The sequence below is a fragment of the Polypterus senegalus genome, chromosome 3 (assembly GCF_016835505.1).
Source record: "Polypterus senegalus isolate Bchr_013 chromosome 3, ASM1683550v1, whole genome shotgun sequence".
In the NCBI taxonomy this organism is placed as follows: domain Eukaryota; kingdom Metazoa; phylum Chordata; class Cladistia; order Polypteriformes; family Polypteridae; genus Polypterus; species Polypterus senegalus.
In genome coordinates this window covers 299,022,702-299,044,761 of record NC_053156.1, presented here as the reverse complement: position 1 = coordinate 299,044,761, position 22,060 = coordinate 299,022,702, and the positions used below count along the sequence as shown (strand labels likewise).

The 22,060-nt window shown below is 41.2% G+C and overlaps 1 protein-coding gene across 1 annotated transcript in view; it reads right to left on the bottom strand.

Moving 5' to 3' along the window:
- Positions 1–3,026: 3,026 nt before the first annotated feature.
- LOC120526345 (suppressor of tumorigenicity 7 protein homolog) overlaps positions 3,027–22,060 on the bottom strand; it is a 98,056-nt gene continuing 79,022 nt past the window's right edge. The window contains exons 12-14 of the mRNA XM_039749501.1: positions 15,194–15,344; positions 4,755–4,847; positions 3,027–3,070 (exon numbers count right to left, since the gene is read on the bottom strand). Coding sequence (XP_039605435.1) covers positions 3,042–3,070; positions 4,755–4,847; positions 15,194–15,344 — 273 coding nt within the window. The 3' untranslated portion in view covers positions 3,027–3,041. The remainder of the gene's footprint in view (positions 3,071–4,754; positions 4,848–15,193; positions 15,345–22,060) is intronic.

Genomic DNA, 22,060 nt, shown 5'->3' with positions numbered 1-22,060 from the left:
GGATGGCTTCTTTGACTTTCATCGGCACAGCTCTTGTCCTCTTGTTGCACAATGGCAGCTACAGACTCCAATGAGTAGAAGCAAGCCGAGGTATCTTATGAAGCCATGAAACCCACCTGAGTCATCGACAAACACCTGTGACGCCAATCGTCCTAAACATTAGGAAATAGGGGGACCAGGTAGAAAAAAGTGTTGTTGTTTCTACATGATTTGACTGAAACGTATTCATGGAGGGCACTGTACATAAATAACCTATTCGTGCTCAGAAAACTACAGTGTTTGATACCTTTCTATCTGACAGCTCACGATTCTATCTAGCCGTCTGTCTAATAATGTTAGATTATTTTATTGTCTAAAATACAGGAATATAGCAGAGCAAATTAAGAGCATTCCATTAGCATGTTAGCTTATAGGGGGTAAAGCAGAAACTTGTATTATCTTTTGTACATGTGCGTCTCAATAAATTAGAATATCATCGAAAAGTTCACTTATTTCAGTGATTCAATTCAAAAAGTGAAACTCGTATATTCTATAGATTCATTACACACAGAGTGACATATTTCAAGCATTTATTTCTTTTCATTTTGCTGATTATGGCTTACAGGTAATGAAAACTGAAAATTCAGTATCTCAGAAAATTAGAATCCTCTTTAATAAAACCCCTGTGTGCGTCCAGGTGTCCGTGTGTCTTCTGGTGAAGTGCGCATGCGCGGGCCGCGCCACATATCGCATCATGCCCTGCCCATGCGCTCAGCACCGTGGACACAAACACACTGGAAGCTGGGCACACAGTGAATGGCCTACCAGCTGCCTCACATGATAAGCAAATAAAGCACACACACTGGACGCTGCACACACAGTAAATGGCCTTGCCACGGCTGCGCATGATAAGAAATAAAGGACACCATTGCTGGGGAGAGTGCTGATTGGGTAGTCGCGGCCGCACACATAAAATCCGTTGCTGGGGAGATGCCACACATACAATAATCAGCTACACGCCCCCACAGATTAAAATACTTGCTGGAGAACTGCACAGTACTTGCTGGGGAGACGCCACAGGCACGATTATAAGCAGCACGCCACACATTACATCAGTTGCTGGGGACACTCTGCTGATTGCCCACTGTTGTGACAGAAAATTAAAGTCATATTACGGACATCAAAGTCAGTATTACTGTCAGAGAAAACTGCAGGCATTTTGCGGAAATACAAACCAGCATTACTGCGAGAGAAAATTAATGACACACAATGCAGTGATGCATATTACAGCCACATACAAGCCAGTATTACTGTAGGATAAAATATTACGGACGTATCTACTAACAACATGCCACCCAAAAAAAAGGACACGTCAAGTAGGACAAAAGACACAGACAATCAAATCCTAAATAAGCAACATCTCCTGGAAGAACGGTCAGCTCAACAAGTAAACGTCAACAAAAGAAAGGCTGAAAGACAAAGACAAATGCGAGCAAATAGATCGATTGAAGAAAAAGAAAATGACCGTCAGAAAAACGCTAAAAGAGAAAGACTCAGAAGAGCAAACCTTAGAAAAAGTTGGCATTTACTTGCCAGAACCATCATTCAGCCACGGTCAGTTATATGTTGCATTATCAAGAGTAAGAAGTTATCCAGATGTTGTTGTCAAGGTTGTAGAGATTCCTGAACAAGGCAAACTGTTGCCAAACTCAGACAGAATATTTACAAGAAATGTTGTCTATAATGAAATTGTATAGAAAAATTTCATGAGGTAAAAAAATAGAAAATTTTACCTAAATATCTTCTTCAGATATTGTGTATTACAGATTGTTACAAAGTTTTACACTAAGGCAATATTAATTATACTTACTGTATTGTCATATACGTTTCTATTTTATTTTTATTATTATTTTACTTTAGGCTTCTTGCAAAAATATTTTTGACAAAAAAAAATTAAGACAAGAATCAGAATGAGGTCAAGGTCCCTTGCCATGTAATATAGACTGTTCCTACTAATGTTTATGCACTACTGTTCTAGCACCCGCTATTGTAACGGGCTTAACGTCTAGTATTACATAAGACCAATAAAAAAAATGATTTTTAATACAGAAATGTTGGCCTACTGAGAAGTCTGTCTGTGTACGCCCACAAAACTTGGTTGGGGCTCCTTTTGCATGAATTACTGGCAAGGAAGCGATCAGCCTGTGCCATTGTTGAGCTGTTATGGAAGCCTAGGAGCCTTCAGTTTGTCTGCATTGTTGGTTCTGGTGTCTCTCATCTTCTTCTTGATAGATTCTCTATGGGGTTTAGGTCAGGTGAGTTTGCTGGCCAATCAAGCAAAGAGATACCCACCATGGTCATTACACCAGGTATTGGTACTTGTGGCAGTGTGGGCAGGTGTCAGGTCCTGTTGTGACATTAAATCAGCAGAGGGAAGCATGAAGTGCTCCACAATGTCCTGGTAGATGTGTGGCTGTGCTGACTTTGGACTTGATGACGAAAACAAAGTGGACCAACACCAGCAGATGACATGGCTCCCTAAATCATCACTGACTGTGGAAACGTCACACCGGACCCTCAAGCAACTTGGGATTCTGTGCCTCTCCACTCTTCCTCCAGACTCCTTGATCTCCAAATGAAATGCAAAATTGACTTTCATCTGAAAAGAGGACTTTGGACCACTGAAATGTTAACAGTCCAGTTTTCCTCCTTAGCCCAGGTAAGACGCTTCTGACGTTGTCTCTGGTTCAGGAGTGGCTCAACACAAGGAATGCTGTGACAGTTGTAGCCCACGTCCCGGACACGTCTGTGTGTGGTGGCTCTTAATGCTCTGACTCCAGCTGCAGTCCATTCCTTGGGAATCCCCCCCCCGCAAATTCTTCACAATCCTCTCAAAGCTGTGGTTATCCCTGTTGCTTGTGCACCTTTTTCTGCCCCATTTTTTCCTTCCACTCAATTTTCCATTGATATTCTTAGATACAGCACTCTGTGAACAGCCAGCGTCTTCAGGAATGACCTTCTGTGGCTTCTCCTCCTCTCAATGACTGTCTTCTGGACAACCATCAAGTCAGCAGTCTGATTGTGTGGCCTACTGAACCAGATAGAGAGAGAGTCTCAGGACCCTTTTGCAGGTGTTTTGTGTTAATTAGCTGAGTGGAGTGGGACACCAGGAGTCTACAATATGGAACTTTTTCACAACATTCTAATTTTCTGAGATACTGAATTTTGAGTTTTCATTACCTGTAAGCCATAATCAGCAAAATGGAAAGAAACATTTGAAAATATATCACTCTGTGAGTAATGAATCTATAGAATACAGGAGTTTCACTTTTTGAATTGAATTATAGTAATCCTTCACTATATTGTGCTTCGACTTTCGCGGCTTCACTCTATCGCGGATTTTATATGTAAGCATATCTAAATATATAACGCAAATTTTTCACTGCTCCGTGGGTTTCTGCGGACATTGGGTCTTTTTATTTCTGGTACATGCTTCCTCAGTTGGTTTGCCTAGTTGATTTTATACAAGGGATGCTACTGGCGGATGGCTGAGAAGCTACCCAATCAGAGCATGCAGTTAAGTTCACGTGTGCTGATTGGCTCAGCGACGGAGCGCCGAATTCGATTCCGCTGCATTAACCAGGAAGTCTCGTCTCGCTCATTCAGCATCAAAATGTTTCGCTGTGTAAAGAGTTATCTTTTGTGCTCTTTGTGCATAGTCAAGCCCTTCGTTATGGATCCAAAACGATCTTCTACTGCTTCAGGGGCCGTGCCCAAGCGCCAACAGAAGATGCTAACGATTGCTGAAAAGGTAAAAGTTTTGGATATGTTGAAGAAAGGGAACAACTACACCGCTGCAGGACGCCATTATGGCATCAATGAGTCCACGATTCTTTTTATTTAAAAAGGAGGAAAAGAATATTAGATCTACGGCTGCAGTGTCCTTTAACCAGGGTACAAAATGAGTTGTAAGTGGATGTAATAAGGCGGTAGTTCGGATGGAATTTGCTTTAGGGATTTGGAATGAAGACTGCCGGAAGAAGAACAACGGCGGTACTACACAGTCGCCTGAAGAGGCTCCTTTAGAAGAGCTGTAACGCTCTCCTTTGTTCTGCAGTAAAACTAAACTCATCGTGTCATTGTTGGTGAGAAACCATAATTAATTTTCTATGTACAGTACTTAGTATATGTACATACGTTTAGTGTAACTGTACACACATTTACTGTATACAATTTTTCTTGCATTGTACGTATTTATTGCTGGTGGCCTGTCTATCGTAATGGCTGTAACATATGTGATATCGGAGATGCTCGATATCTTTAAAATAATATTTAGGTTTTACTGTATATAAACAGAGTGTTTACATACATAATTTCAACGAATCTTACCTAATATCTAAGAGAATACAAAGGGTTTATGCTATATAACTGTGCGGGAAATATTTATAAGAGTGTGGGAGAGTTTATAAGGGCTTAAAATATACAAAAAAATAACCATATGAACATATGGTTTTTACTTTGCGGATTTTCACCTTTCGCAGGGGGTCCTGGAACGCAACCCCTGCGATCGAGGAGGGATCACTGTACTGAAATAAATTAAACTTTTCGATAATATTCAAATTTACTGAGATGCACCCGTATGTAGCTATGTGAACCTTGCATTCTATTAAAATAAGCAAAACACATATATTAATTTACCATTAACATTAACTTAGCAGGTTTGGTCAATTGTCAGTATACTGCCCACCACTAATCAGAGAACACACTTGACTTACCTGGAAGAAGCTCACGATCTGCCATCTCTGTGCAACCAGGGTAGGGATAAAAGAGGTGTCCTTTCTCTAATGGATAAGGTATCATCCTAAACGCTGCAAAAAATAAAAACAAAACAAAGAATATTATAGCATGTTCCACACAAGTGAACTGGTGCATTGGTTTACCTCATAAAATGACCTAATTAACTCACGTCTTATGGGATGTGCCCTCCACTAATATTGGCACCCTTTGTAAATGCTAGCAAAATGGGTGGTGGGAAAAAATGCCCTTTTTTTTGAGCCACAATTTTTGGCAGCGGTAAAAAATCACAGGAGTAAAATCTACCTGTTAGTACAGGGAAATTCACTCAAAAAGGCCCCAAATATTCTGCAATAGCTCTCGCTAGGACAAAGCAATCTGAACAAAACAACATGCAATGTGCTCCTCATTATATGGAGCTTAGAACAAGCTGGGATGCCCCTGCAGCCGTTGTGACCTTTAACCTCCGTTTGCAACTTGTCCAGATCTAAAAACCAGCATGGAGAGTCGCTCATGTACTGAAGAGTCTATAGCTGAAGGTGGAAGCTGCCGTCACTGCACTTTGTATGTAACAGCCAGATCGAATGTTATTTACCTATTTACCTTTATTTATTTACTTACTTCCTACAGTCACAAGTAGATTGCAGAGTTTCCAATGTACATATACAAAGTACAGTGATGGCAAAAGTGCGACGTGCATTCTTGCTCCGATGTAGAACCGTCGTCATCATCCGAGTTCACCTCTGTTATAGCGCGTCTTTATGTGAAAACAGCAGTGTCAAATGCGAGGGGGGGTGGGATCGTAAACACGACTAAAGGAATAAAACTGAATAAAAAAAAAAAGCAAAGCTAACCTTTACAAGTATCATAAATTTACACCGGCTGTTACAGACTGGAATCAAATATACACTCACCTAAAGGATTATTAGGAACACCATACTAATATGGTGTGTGACCCCCTTTCGCCTTCAGAACTGCCTTAATACTACGTGGCATTGATTCAACAAGGTGCTGAAAGCATTCTTTACAAATGTTGGCCCATATTGATAGGATAGCATCTTGCAGCTGATGGAGATTTGTGGGATGCACATCCAGGGCACGAAGCTCCCGTTCCACCACATCCCAAAGATGCTCTATTGGGTTGAGATCTGGTGACTGTGGGGGCCATTTTAGTACAGTGAACTCATTGTCATGTTCAAGAAACCAATTTGAAATGATTCGAGCTTTGTGACATGGTGTATTATCCTGCTGGAAGTAGCCATCAGAGGATGGGTACATGGTGGTCATGAAGGGATGGACATGGTCAGAAACAATGCTCAGGTAGCCCGTGGCATTTAAACGATGCCCAATTGGCACTAAGGGGCCTAAAGTGTGCCAAGAAAACATCCCCCACACCATTACACCACCACCACCGGCCTGCACAGAGGTAACAAGGCATGATGGATCCATGTTCTCATTCTGTTTATGCCAAATTCTGACTCTAACATTTGAATGTCTCAACAGAAATCGAGACTCATCAGACCAGGCAACATTTTTCCAGTCTTCAACTGTCCAATTTTGGTGAGCTCATGCAAATTGTAGCCTCTTTTCCTATTTGTAGTGGAGATGAGTGGTACCCGGTGGGGTCTTCTGCTGTTGTAGCCCATCCGCCTCAAGGTTGTGCGTGTTGTGGCTTCACAAATGCTTTGCTGCATACCTCGGTTGTAGCAGTGGTTATTTCAGTCAAAGTTGCTCTTCTATCAGCTTGAATCATTTGGCCCATTCTCCTCTGACCTCTAGCATCAACAAGGCATTTTCGCCCACAGGACTGCCGCATACTGGATGTTTTTCCCTTTTCACACCATTCTTTGTAAACCCTAGAAATGGTTGTGCGTGAAAATCCCAGTAACTGAGCAGATTGTGAAATACTCAGACCGGCCCGTCTGGCACCAACAACCATGCCACGCTCAAAATTGCTTAAATCACCTTTCTTTGCCATTCTGACATTCAGTTTGGAGTTCAGGAGATTGTCTTGACCAGGACCACACCCCTCAATGCATTGAAGCAACTGCCATGTGATTGGTTGATTAGATAATTGCATTCATGAGAAATTGAACAGGTGTTCCTAATAATCCTTTAGGTAAGTGTATGTTTTTATTCTAAAATAGTAAGAATAAGAGCAGCTCACTTCTCAAAACGGACTCATCCGGGATCGAACCCGTGAAGTTTTGATTACCAGTCAACAATTGTTTCCACTGCACCACCGAAGCGATTGTATCAGTTATATTCTTGAATAGAAGCACACTTGTTCTGTTATATTTGTACCTTTTGTGAAAAGTGATTATTTGATATTTGGACATCAGGCTTCACACATTAAACACGTCATGTCTACATTTTGTTAATTATTACTAAAACATGAAAAACGTTTCTGTCTTAACGATGTGTTTATATAACCCATTGTAGATACGGAACACACATGAAGTGCAAGTGTTCGAAATAGCCATACAGTATTTATAAGAGGTGTCATTTTGCTTGACTTCTCACGCTATACAACTCTAAGCAACTGACACGCAGGGTAACAGACTTGAGCTGAGAAATTTTGGGGCAGCTGAAGGGCTTTAAAGAAGGTAATTCCTGGTCGGACCAGGTGGTGGCAGAGTGCACTGACCCTTTCTCTTTTTCCCCACAGACCAAATGCAGGAAATTCCACCTGGGCCAGATCCCTTGCTATGTGCTCTCCAACCTCATTAGGCACAACAATCTGTTTTAAAGAAACCGGAGATATTACAGAAAAGTATTTGTTTTATGATGGGTTTTTGTCCATTCAATTATATGGCTTCAAATATGGATTACATTTTTGTTAATATTTATGATGAAAGCGCAATAAACAATAAGGACCTTTCATAGCCTATTTTCCTTTTATTTAGCAAGTGTGCCAATGTAAGTGGAAGACATTGTACATTACCTTTAAACAAACAAATATAAGATATAATAAAAACCAGCATAAAAGTAATGTTATAATTAGGAGATTGTTTCCAACTGAGACCTGTACGCAGTTCCACACATCACAGTAGAGGTCACACAACTCAATATTTTTGCTGACTTGGAACTACAATTTCAGAGTGGTGAGCGGACACAGATGAGCAGATTTTATTCCTGTGGTTATGAGCAGGCAGGCAGAGTGTACATGAACCTCTAAAATAAATAAACCATTCCCAGCAAGACAATTTTTCCATTACTTTTAAATCAAAAATTTGAGTAAAAGAAACCTGCCCCATCTTCCTCACTTCACACCCATTTTTATTCCAGAAGAAATACTGATCAGACTTGAAGACAGCATCTCAATTATATATAAAAACTTTTTAAAGTTCCCATCCTTTCAAAGATCCCAGGGTACGCTGGGGAAAGTATCTGTCACTTAACATCTCTGAAAAGCAGTGGAAGGCAGCCATGCACAGAATATACTCTAGCTCCATGTGCACAAACCATCCAATTATTCAACTTAAAATCTTTTATCGAGCACATTGATCTTGTTTAAAATTGTCCAAAATGTATCCAACCTAAACGCTGCAATCGAGCTCCAGCCTCACTGGGCCACATGTTTTGGAAGTGCACCAAATTAACATCATCCTGGACAAAAAAATTTCAATGGTGTCTCGATCACTCCTAACCTATTAACAGCTGAGTTTGGTGGTCTCCCAGATGGGCTTAAAGTGGAGAAGGACAGATTGATTGTAATTGTCGACACCACATGACCAGTACACAGACTTACCTTGCTCAGTCAGAAGAATCCCAATCCATCTTTTATAGGTCAGTGGGTATCTGATGCTCAGTATTATTTACAATTGGATAAAAATGTAATTCTCACCGAGGATCAGTCCAAAACTTTATTAAATTATTAGCAAGATCTAATTAATTAAATCTTACAATAAGTATTTATATCGGGGGGAGGAGGGGTGTACATTCATGTTATTTTCATCAAATAAACTTTATGAAAAATGAAAAAAAAAAAAACTTTCTCAAATAAATCATTGCGATATGTATCTTATATACCGTATATACATGCGTTTTAAGTTCTCTCGCGTAAAAGCCGGGGCTTGTTTTTACCATATAAATTTCTGGTATTTTATAATGTCGGTCGTATAAGTCGAATGCAGAAAACTCACGCTATTGGGCCAACAGATTATGCTATGCTAACACCCACCTGAGAGACTAACCACAGAGCACACTGACTTTTTTTTTTTCCTATGTATTGTGCCTACATGACCACAAGGTAATACCTGAACTATTCCGAAGCGACGTTTGCACTGTTTCGTGTATCTCACACCCTCATACACCTTTATAGTAAGAGCATCCCTTATCTACGATGGAGCGTTCGATCAGAAGAAAATATGAAGCTGGTTTTAAATTAAAAGTTGTTAAAAGTGGCAAAAGAAATTGGTAAATGTGCTGCTGCAACAAAATTCAATGTGTCTGAGAAACTGTTGTGAGATTGGAGGAGGCAAGAAGATGTCGTATGTTTGAACGGGCACATAAGTCAGGGTCTGATATTATGATCGATTTTTCGTGTATCAAGACCTGACTTATACGTGAGTATATATAGTATATATATTTTTTTGCCCACACAAACAAAAAATTAACTGAATTTTACAAGGACAGTTAACATCAAAGCATCTACTTTTCCTGAATTGTACCAGAAATCAATCACAGTAACATCTCTGTAAACAAGCAGAAGCCCTAGAAATGGATAGGACACCTTGGCCATACCGATTACTTTATAACCTGCTGTGATGGGTGGCCAGGACCATCACTCGGCTGGAACACTGGCTGGGTGAAAGGACCGAGGGACAGAACCTCTTTAGGACAGTATCCTCCCTGAGACGCTAGAGGGCAGCCCCACTGGGTTGTTACTGCACCATGGGTCCCCGGCAGGCCACGCCTGGAGTTGAAGTTTGGAGCAGCCTGTGATCCAGAGTCTAGAGGTGGAGGACAAAGCTTGCGGAAGGAATAGTGGAAACTATGCATTATTTGGTGCTTTATACTGTGTTGTATAGTGCCGTGCAAAAGAAAAACGCTTCCCCCACTTTAACAAAAGGTGTGCAATTTGGCAAGACTTGTGTCTCAAACCTGTCTGTGTTGGGGTTTGGGGAGCAGTACGCTCCCTGGTGGTGCACACTGCAAACAGTTGGGCACCTGGGACAAGGAATTGCCAAATTGGTTTACAGCTTTGGAAAGTAAGGTAAATGGACATACTTAAAAAGATCAAAGAGTCTGAGCAAGGACGTCCATCATATTGACAGACGGCCAATCAAACGTGTGTAACATCACATGTTTCGGAATCCCACATAGAATTTTACAATAAATATAGCTTGTCTAAGAGGAGAAAATGAATAATGACTTCAAGAGAGGGCAACAGTGACGACAGGAGAGGGCACTGGCAGTCATTTGGGGTGCAGGACCCTAATCGTAAGGGATTACTTTACTTCAATATTAAAGTCTTCTTTAGCACATTGGATGTCTTAACATTTCAAGAAGAAGTGAAGAAAGTTACATGCTTCATAACTTAGGAGAAAAAATGATTTTTTGGTACATTTTGAAAGAAATCTCATTGAACAGTGGGTCACTTCTGCTAGACAAAGTTCTCCCTTTTTAGAAGTTCTGTGATTTTCAGAGTGAAGGTGAGCTCTTCTGAACATGTATTTGGCTTCCTACTCGTTATGTCCTGGTTGAAACATGGGTGTTCATTTTTTAATTATTTTATTATTTTACTTGTCTGTAGATGTACACAGGCATTGTTTGGGCACCTTTTGTATTTATTAGTTGGTGCTGATTCTAATGTGGCTCTGCCCAGACCTCCTCTGTCATTTTTGCCAAAATGCCATATGAGATTTTCTTTAAACAAACCTCACAGAGTTAAACTGACTGCATGTTCAAACCATACATGTGTTGTGAATGCATTGGATAAAATATGCAGTTTGTTTACACAGTCTAAGTAATAATGATCCTAATAACATCCTAGACAATTTTTGGGATTTTTATAAATATCAGGCAGATGGCCATTTAAAGTCTCAAAAGAGAGGACACTGTGTGGTGTGTAACACTGGGGCACCTTAAGGAACCGTCATGTCTCCTTTCCAGTTTACCTTCCCCACAATGGACTTATAGCTTAATACAAGCTCTTGCTAGCTACAGAAGTTCTCAGAAGACTCCTCTATCATAGAATGTAAATGATTTAGATAGGAATATAAGTAATAAGCTGGTGAAGTTTTCAGATGATACCAAGATAGGTGGATTAGCAGATAATTTGGAATCTGTTACATCATTATAAAAGGACTTGGACAGCAGACAGGCTTGGGTAGATTTGTGGAAGATGAAATTTAATGTCAGGAGATGTAAAGAATTACACATAGGAAGTAAAAATGTGAGGTTTGAAAATCGAGAGTCCACCTTATGAGAAGGATTTAGGATGAGGGCACCTCTATCACGGGACTGACTCTGGAGATTCTAGTGGCTGTTGTGCAAAAGAGGATGGTGGCAAAGTCAATTGTGTGAAAGAAAAATTAACTGCTTGCAAGTTGCTAAGGGTTAAAAGCTGACAAAGACATTTTGCTCTAACGACGGGTTATTCATACTGGCGTCTGCCATAAAACAGGATGCAGCAAGCTGACGGTAAACCCGTGCATGCAGTGTGTGATGTCTCAGATAAAGAGGAAGACGAGCTGTTTATTGATGTAGTAAGAGAGGAACAACCCTCTGAATCTGAACAAGCCTTTGTAGACATATCAATAGGAAAGCAAGGTGTAAAGCTTAAGTTTAAATTACGTCCATAGACACGCTGCCGCTAAATATTCGCAGGCAAATCCACAACTTAATACCGGGAATGCTTGTTGAACATCTTACATTCACGAGTACCGATTTGGGTAGTGAACACTTCAATGAATGAAACCTGTTATCTTTACAACGGTTGACAACGAAGATGAGATGGTCAGGGATAGACCAGACAAACACGGACTGTAACTTGAACACAACACATCCTCCAAATACGAACCTGATTGAACAGTCACAAAACAATTAGATTGACAATCATGTTACGTTATTTTTAAAATGTTTCCTTTTCTTTTTCATAACTTCTTTAGCACACTACTTCTCTGCTGCGAAGCGCGGGTATTTTGCTAGTTGTTAAATATGAGCCAAAATGAAGTAACACATTTCTCAAGGTCATTGCGTGAGGTAGAGGTGGCCAAGTATCCTTTGATAGGCGAACCCCTGTAGATCTCAGTCGGCAACACGCCTTGGTCCTGTGCACCGTGCTTTGTCTGTCGAAGCATTCTTCAAAAACAACAAATCCATCGTGACTACGCAACACTCCTTCCGAAAACACTTCAGCATTCCTCCTAATGGAGATGTCACAAATCGGAAAACAATTCTTCAATGGGCAGCTAAATTTAGACAGACGGGTACAACATTGAACAGAAAATCTCCAGGCAGTCCTCGGACGCCTGAAAACATCCAAACTGTAAGGGCATCAATTTTGCAGTCTCCTAGATGCCTTCGCCATTTCCAACACGTCTTTGATTTTGCATGAGGACCTTAATTTCCATCCTTACAAAACGATGGTAGTGCAGGAACTCACTGAGAGAGACTGGGAGAGCCGCAGAGAGTTGTGCGGCAACATTCTGCAAACCGTTCATCAAGATGCCATCGTCATTTGACATCAGCAACGAAGCCCATTTCCATTTGAATGGTTGAGTAAATAAGCAAAACCATCGCTATTGGGCTGAAACCAACCCTTCTGAACTTCATCAGAGACCCCTGCACAGCGAGCACACGTGTTACAGTCTAGTGTGCCGTTGCAGAATTTGGCATTGTAGGCCCTTATATTTTTTTTGAGGAGGGGGGAGCAATGGTCACCGTCACTTCACAACGTTACATTGAAATGCTAGAGAACTGGAAGAAATGGATGCGGTGGATGGCGGATTTCAACAGGATGAAGCAACAGCTCATACGGCGTGGAGATCCATGCAAGTTTTCCAGGAAAGGTGATCTCCTCCCTGCGCACCGATGTCAGGTGTCCTTCATGTTCACCTGATCTTGCTCCGTGCGATTTCTATCTCAAACCGAAGGTATACACACACCAACCTCAAAACCTTGAAGCCCCCAAGGACGCTGTTCGGCACGAAATTGCCGCTATTCCCCTTGAAATGGCTGAACGAGTCATGCGAGCGTTCAGAAATCGCCTCGAAGAGTGCTAATGATGGCCAGCACCTTGAAGACAACATTTTTAAAACACAGTGAAAAAAAATCTATTTTGTATACCATTTCTTGTGTCGTAATGAAATTTAGTTTATCTTGTAGCGTTTTTGTAGAATAAACATTTGAAATGTGGTACTTCTTTTTGGCTCACCCTACATAAATAAAAGTGAGTTATTTTGCCAGTCTCGTTGTTTAATAGACAGACCTCATATCTTATACTGTACTTTGAAATGACATCTGTGTATTTTCTGTTTTTGCTTTTCTACAGTATACAGTTGAATTTCCACTTATGGATCAATAAAGTATACCTAATATAATCTAAAGAGAGGATGTCTGGTCACACATTATCTATTCATCTATTATTTTTTTCAAAAACGATATCAATTGGGGGCGGCACGGTGGCGCAGTGGTAGCGCTGCTGCCTCACAGTAAGGAGACCTGGGTTCGTTTCCTGGGTCTTTCCTGCGTGGAGTTTGCATGTTCTCCCCTTGTCTGCGTGGGTTTCCTCTCACAGTCCAAAGACATGCAGGTTAGGTGCATTGGTGATCCTAAATTGTCCCTTGTGTGTGATTGGTGTGTGTGTGTGTGTGTGTGTGTGCGTGCGTGTGTGTGTATGTGTGTGTGCCCTGTGGTGGGCTGGCGCCCTGCCCGGGGTTTGTTTCCTGCCTTGCGCCCTGTGTTGGCTGGGAGTGGCTCCAGCAACAACATTTATTTATATAGCACATTTTCATACAAACAGTAGCTCAAAGTGCTTTACACAATGAAGAATAGAAAAATAAAAGACACAGTAAGAAACTAAAATAAGTCAACATTAATTAACATAGAATAAGAATAAGGTCCGATGGCCAGGGAGGACAGAAAAAACAAAAAAAAACTCCAGACGGCTGAAGAAAAAAATAAAATCTGTAGGGATTCCAGACCATTAGACTACCCAGTCCCCTCTGGGTAAGACCCAGCATACCCCCATGACCCTGTAGTTAGGATATAGCGGGTTGGATAATAGATGGATGGATGAATATCAATTGATCAACTCTGTATTGTGGGGGAACAAAAAGGCACTCAAACAGATTTCCTCCAAATTTTGTCAGGAGTTGCCGGGAGTGGAATGGAACTGAGGTGGGAGCGGTCAGGAACAGGACTGAACAATCAGTAACGTGCAGACCTCTACCTCAGGGTTAGGGCTGCCCATCCCTGCTGTAAGTCATTACACTGTAAAAGAAACATAATTGTATTTAGGCCTCTGCTTACAGTGTCTTCCAGTGTTCTTCCAATTTCAGGACCTTCGCGTCCAATTGTATCCAGTGTCACACACTCACGAGTGCACATGGGAGGCAGCTAAAGGGCTCAAAAGAAGGTAATGCCATGCCAGACCAGGGGGTGGCAGAGTGCACTGATCCTTCCTCTATTTTTCCCCAGCAACGTAAAGTTCCACCTGGGCTTGATGATGTCACTTCTGGTCCCGATGACCTCACTTTCGGCCCACCGAGGCCAATGATGTCATTTCCGCAGGCTCGATGATGTCACGTCCAGTTCCTCCCCAACCCCAAACATGATGACGTCACTTCTGGTTCCTCTCTGGATGACGTCATTTCCCCTGACTGGCTCTAAAAAAACGCCATCTTCCTCCTGTTATCTCAGTTGTGTTTTGGACTCGTATCTATTCTTCAATTTTGCCTTTTTATTTTCAGCCAAACTTCAAGTGTACGGGGTGGCTGCCCCAAACGTTTTTGTTGTGTCAAGGCGTGTCATTTCACAGCAGTTTATATGTGTAGAATATAAGAAACTTGACAAACGGTAGGAGGCCACTAAATCCATTAAGTTAATTTGTTTAGCTAACAACTAAGCAGAACCAAACTCCAATTCCATTATTCCTAGCTATTGTTTTCAGGCGTGAGGGCCTGCTTTGAAAACGGAGATTAAAGTAAAGGTCTTGAACCCTGCAGAGCACTCAGTCAAGAGCGTCAAGGGGGTGTCGAGAGGCAGGGTCTTGGGCCGACGGTCACTCACATCACGAAAGACTGTCAGTTTGGGGGTTTGGGGCCTTGAGAAACGTACAGAGATAGGAAAAACAGAATAAGAATATGACAGCACATAACGTTAAGTGCAGCTGTGAGAGGCTCAACTGAATGTGCTGCTCCTCACCAAAGACCCCAACCAGATCCCAAAAGTAAAGACACACAGTACTTACTGCCTTCCCAGGTGCAGTGCAGGAGGTTCAGAGCCCCCTCGACTCTCTTCCAGTGCTGCAAGTGGAAGAAGGAGTACGCCACAGCCTCGCTGTCCCCCCGCTTCAGAATGTGTTCTGGGGGTAGTATTAAACTTTTCATTTCTAATAAATACTGCAAAGGAAAAGAATATTCACATAAGTAGGTGTCAAGAGTCAGGCACAGTGGTTTGAACATGAATTGAAGCTCTCTGTACTGACAGGGAAGGGCTTTTAGGTTTGAGAGACTCCAGAGGCCAGTAAGCCAAACCAATTTAGTGGAACAAATAAAAAAGCAACCCCCTTACACAGCACTCCGGTCCTTTCAACCCCAACACCACAATGTACGATATTGTCACCTTGACGAAATGGAAAATGAAACACACCTTGCTCATATATCAGAAATCAACATCATTTATAGGACCCCATCAAAAATTATAGTTTGGCTATTGTAAATGTGGAGCTTGGATGGTTTATCAGAGAGAAAGGAAATTAAAACATAAGAGCAACAGAACTTTCACAAACAAGAGGAGACCACCAAGCTCATTCGGTCTGTTAATACCAAAGCTGTCCTAATATCCACTCCAGATAAATCAGGAGTGGTCTCCCCTCGACTTTCTCACATACTCAAATATGGGGATGGACAAACTGCAAGACAATGGTTATATTATGTACATCAAGAACCATCAACAACAAATCAAAACAAATGAATAATGTATTGAGCAATTATTATAAAAGTAAGGTTGAATAAATTGGACTGTGCAGCTGCACAAATAAAAGGTAAAGTACCACGTCCAGTTAGCGGAAATAGGACAAAAGTTGATAGAAATCTACATTTTGTGCCAAATACTTGGATGTAAAATTTGGTTGACCAAAGTGAAAGAGTACGCAGGTTATCGTGTTTACACACACACAGACACACAGAGACATAATTCCAAAATGTTGAGATTCATCAAAATCTCGAAATGGAATTTTTGGAGAATTCTAATACTTTCCCAATGCTTCGTATACGAGAAAGTCAGGGAGGTCTAGAACGTCAAGATTCATCAAAATCTCAATATGAAAATTTTCCCTACACTTCAAATACGAGAAAGTAAAAAACAACAAAACGCAGATATTCTTAAATTTACGTTGACTTTGATTACATTGCAGACAGTAAGAACCCAAGATATCTCATGTTTTGCCTGCTCAACTTAGTTCATTTGTTAATATGCATCCATTTCTGCATTTGAGGCCTGCCAACACATTCCAAAAAAAATCAGGAGTGATCTGCCCTTGGCATTCTCATCTACTCAGATATGGGGATGGATATCTGAGAAGTAAACAGCAAGGCAATGATTATTTTTTTTTATGTTACGTACATTAAAAAACCATCCCAAATAAAAATAAAATGAATAATGTATTGAACAATTATTATAACAGTAAAAGTTGAATAAATCGGACTCTGCAGCTGCATGAATAAAAGGTAAAGTATCCCTTCCAGTTAGCGGAAATAGGACAAAAGGTGATACCCAATACTTGTATGCAAAATTTGGTTGACCCAAATGACAGCGTACTCAAGTTATCGTTTTTACACACACAGACAGACAGACACACAGACATAATTCCAAAAGTGGAATTTTATGAATCGGGCAGGTCTAAAATTCATCAGATTCATCAAAATCTCAAAATGGAATTTTTGGAGGATTCCAATACTTTTCCTATACTTCATTTGTATAATGCAACGAAATGTGCAATCTCTGGGATAATTGATTTTAATCTTGAATATGCTGCCTGATGTCGATTTGTAATTTAAACTGCCTGATGAAGGGACCCGAGTTGCTTTAAAAGCGTGCATACTGTAATCTGTTCAGTACACTCGTGTACTGAAGAGTCTATAGCTGAAGATTGAAGCTGCCATCGTTGTACTTTGTATATAAGAGCCAGATCGAATGTTATTTACTTATTTACCTTTATTTATTTACTTACTTCCTACAGCGCAAAGTCACAAGTAGACTGCAGAGCTTCCCATGTACGTATACAAAGTACAGCGATGACTGCCGGCAGCAGCATATTCTTTAGCTAAAACTCCCTAGCTTTATGTAAAAAAAGCAGTGTCAAATGTGGGGGGTTGGGTGGGATTGTGAACGCGACTGAGAGAATAAAACTGAATAAAAAAAAAAAAGCTAACCTTTACAAGTATCATAAATTTACAGCAGCTGTTGCAGACTGGAATCAAATGTATGTTTTTATTCTAAAATAGTAAGAATAAGAGCAGCTCACTTCTCAAAACGGACTTGTCCGGGGTCGAACCCATGAAGTCTCGATTACCAGTCAACAGTTGATACCGTTGCGCAAATGCGTGTCAATGTCGCACCCTAACGCGGGTTCTTTTTCTGCAGTTATATTCTTGAATAGAAGCGCATTTGTTCTGTTATATTTGTACCTTTTGTGAAAGTGTTTATTTGATATTTGGAATTCAGGCTTCACACATTATACATATCATGTCTACATTTGGTCAATTATTACCAAAACATGAAAAACATTTCTGTTTTAACGATGTGTTTACATAGATCTTTGTAGACACGGAACACACATGAAATGTAAGTGTTCCAAATAACGATATAGTATTTATAAAAGGTCTCACTCTATACAACTCTAAGCAACTGACATGCAGGTAAACAGACTTGAGCTGAGAAAACTGCGCGGCGGTGGGGGATGTGATAGCAGTCTGCTGGCTGCTTATCGACACATTTACAGGACAAAAGACGCTGATGGAGAGGTGCGAAGCGATTTAAGGTGGGATGGATCTACGAGTTTTTTCATAGGCTCTGGTAATTCTAGTGTTAATAAAATGTGTTATTATTACTCCTCTCTTAGACTCAGTTCCAGTGAGTCTGCACGAAAGGTTTGCTTGCAGTAGCCGCATGGCCCATTTACTGACTAATCATTACAACGTTACGTTTTGGCAAAATCCTTGTTTCATTCATATTAGCCATTCTTAGGGCTTTATGAAAGAAATCTAATTTAGAATTTAAAATATTCTAAACAACTATAGAGAATTCCTAAATTAGGTTCTTAAAAATGTGGACTAGCAATTTTTAATTCTTATCTTAAAACCCACAATATTTATGAGAAATTTCCGCCTGGCTTTCACCCCAGCCACAAGATGTAAATTATGTTATTACTGCTATCCAATTCAAGAAATGCTGTAGTCACTATAATTTAATACTTCTTTAGCAAAGCTTTTGATAAAAATGGACAAAGCATTTTATTACACAGGCCTCAGAATTTCATCATATTGCCTTGTTCTGCACAGTAACAAAGGTATTATTAGAATGTGATATATAGAAATGCTGCGGTGGGTTGGCACCCTGCCCGGGATTGGTTTCTGACTTGTGCCCTGTGTTGGCTGGGATTGGCTCCAGCAGACCCCCGTGACCCTGTGTTCAGATTCAGCGGGTTGGAAAATGGAGGGATGGATGGATATATAGAAATGATTTGGATTGGAATGTCAGTAACGAGCTGGTTTTAAGTCTGCAGATGATACCAAGATAGGAGGACTTGCAGATAATCGAGAATCCATTAAATCATCACAGAGGGACTTGGACAGCAGACAAGCTTGGGAAGAGTTGTAGCAGATGAAATTCAATGTCAGTAAATGTAAAGAATTACACATAAGAAGTAAAAATGTGAGGCGTGAATACACAATGGGCAGTCAGGAAATCGAGAGTCCACCTTATGAGAAGGATTTAGGAGTCGTAGTGGACTCTAAGCTATCGACTTCCCGACAGTGTTCAGAAGCCATTAAGAAGGCTAACAGAATGTCAGGTTATATAGCGCCTTGGTGTGTGGAGTACAAGTCACAGGAGGTTCTGCTCAACCTTTATAACACACTGATGAGGCCTCATCTGGAGTACTGGGTACAGTTTTGGTCTCCAGGCTACCAAACGGATATAGCAGAACAAGAAAAGGTCCAGAGAAGAGTGACTAGGCTGATTCAGGGCTACAGGGGATGAATTATGAAGAAAGATTAAAAGTGTTGAGCCTTTACAGTTTAAGCAAAAGAAGATTCTCCCCCAAAAGGAGAATCACAGTCCAGTCCCGTCCTCCAGAAATGACCCTCTATCTTCCGCAGCCAGGTATTACATGGGCCTCCCCTTGGCCTGGTCCAGTCACTAGAGTCCTCAAAATTGAGGATCCTGCCAGTTGGAATCACCCTCAGGTAATTGCGCCACATGGCCATAGTGCCATAACTGATGTTCCCTCACAGTGCAGGTAATGTGCCTCATTCGGGACACCGTGAGCAACACAAAATTAAACCAGTGATACCCAAGGATTCTCTGAAGAGACACACATGAAGAAGTCCAGTCTTCATCTCAGGTCACTGGAGAGCATCCATGACTCAAAAAACAGGGAGCACCAGAACTCTTAAGACCTGGACCTTTGTCCTTTTACAAAGATATCGGGAGCACCACACACCCTTTTCCAGCGACCTCATGACGCCCCCATGCTCTCCCAATCCATCTACTGACTTCATAGGAAGAGTCACCAAAGACATGAATGTCACTGCCGAGGTAAGTAAACCTCTCGATGAGGTTGACACTCTCTCCGCAGACAGACACACTGCTGATGGCCGTGCCCAAGAGGTCTTTAAAGGCCTGGATGTTGACTTTTATCAGGACACTTGCAAGCCCAGACACTCAGACTCCTCGCTCAGTCTCTCTAGTGCCCCAAGCAGAGCCTTCACTGACTCCATGAAGATCACAGCATCATCAGCAACGTCAAGATCAGTGAATCTCCCTTCACTAACAGATGCCCCAGCCGCTGGACCCCACAACCCTACCCAACACCCAGTCCATGCGAGAGATGAACAGAATAGGAACAGAATGCACCCCTGATGAGCCCCAGAATCAAATGGGAAAAATCCAGAGGTTCTGCCTCCACTCTGCACAGCACTCACAGTACCAGCGTACAGGCCAGCCATGATATCCTGTAACCTTAAGGAGATCCCGCAAAGTCTCAGCATGTCCCACAGGGCCATTTGACATGTGCTTTGGATCATCTCCTTTTTGGAAGACCTAACAACAGCCAAGTTTCAGCCTTCTCACAGAGGCAATCAGATTTTCAGCTAAGATGTTTTGGTATTTAATGGATTTCATTATGTCAGTGACCTTAAGAAGAGACCCCCTGGCCCACAGGTAGCAAAACTGCCCCAAAGAATCAACGAGCAACCACCATATTTTACTGGGGGTATGAGGTGACCTGCTTTGTATGCAGTTCTTCTTTATCACAAAACATGGTGATGGTGTGCATGGCCAAAAAGCTCAGTGTTTTTTTCCCCGTTGTATCTCCAAATGTTGCTTGGCAAAGTTGCAACATTGGGATTTGCATCTTGGACTCAGGAGAGGCTTCTTTTGTGCCACTCAGTCGTAAAGCTTCTGGACATGGGGGGGTTTCATCTCACAGCTGACTTTAAAACAATGAATCCCCAAAATTCAACTAAACTTTGAAGTTGTGAAACTGTGCTCTTTGGGGTCCTCTTTGCCTCTCTTAGCATCCTCCTCACTGTACATGAGGGTGATATGAAGAAGCGTCCCCATCCTGGCAAATTTTCCATGCCTTTCAAACTTCTTGATCATGGCCCTGATTGCGCTTCCTGGTAATTTCAATTGAATCTTGTTTTTTTTTGGCAGCTCACATGCACACACAACCTGCCACTACAACTAAACAAAAACGTTAAACGGTTTGAGGGGCAAGTAACAGACTATTTGTACTGAGTCACTGGGTATGTCACACTATACAACCGATGGTCACAATAAGATTAAGTCTCTGACTGAAAATCGCTGGAAAATGACAGGACCTTAAGTGTCATGAACTAATTGCAGCTTATTTTCTGCTTTGTGCCCTCCTCCACCATAACCTATATCACCTATTGGGGGAGAAGCAAAGCTTTAGATTTGTCAAAAATTTCAATCTCTGGTTATTGATGGATCTCGACATTTTACAGTCCCCTGATACGTATCTCGGTAATGGGTGTCTGACTGTGCGTCACAGTTTCTTGAGGACGGTCTGGAGCTAAAAAACGCTGGATGGAAAAATACCAAACTCAAAACTTAAGCCAGTTATGAGATGCCGATGTGCTGATTCGTTTCTGAGCAAAATGGTGCAAGAGAAAGAAATGCTTTAGAGCAAGGGGTCTTCAATCACGGTCCTGGAGGGCAGCAGTGGCTGCAGGTTTTTGCTCCAAACCCTATTGCTTAATAAGAACCACTTATTGCTCAAGTAACACTTCTGCTTCACTTTAGTGGTCCCGCTTATTAAGATTTTGAACCTTTATTGCTTATTTGAGTCTTAAACAGCTCTATTCTTGGTTTTTAATTTCTCCTAATTAGCAATAACATGCAAATGACAAAAGAGACCAGCATTTCTCCATTTACACCTCTGTGTGTATTTATCGTGCACTACTGGGTTTAGTACAGGTAAAATTCCATTACAATCAACTGTCAGGGACTTAAAAAATATTTCGTAGTAATGAGATTCTGTATTTGTCACTATAGTGCTTTCTTTAACTTGCATCCAGACGTTTGCAATCATTTCAATAGCTTTCACGTTAATTTTAATCTCCTCCTGCCTACAAGTTATGCTGACCAGAATTTTTCTCAGCATTTCCTTGCCATAATACACTTTCAGGGTGCGAATGATCCCCAAATCCAATGGCTGAAGCGCTGCTGTGCAACTGGGTGGGAGGAATTCAATGTGAACATTATCTAAATGTAGAAGCATGTTATCAATCAGCACAGTTATTAATCAGAAGCCAAATCATTCTTTTCTTCTTCTTCATATTGTGAGGTTTCTGAACTCTCTTGGGAT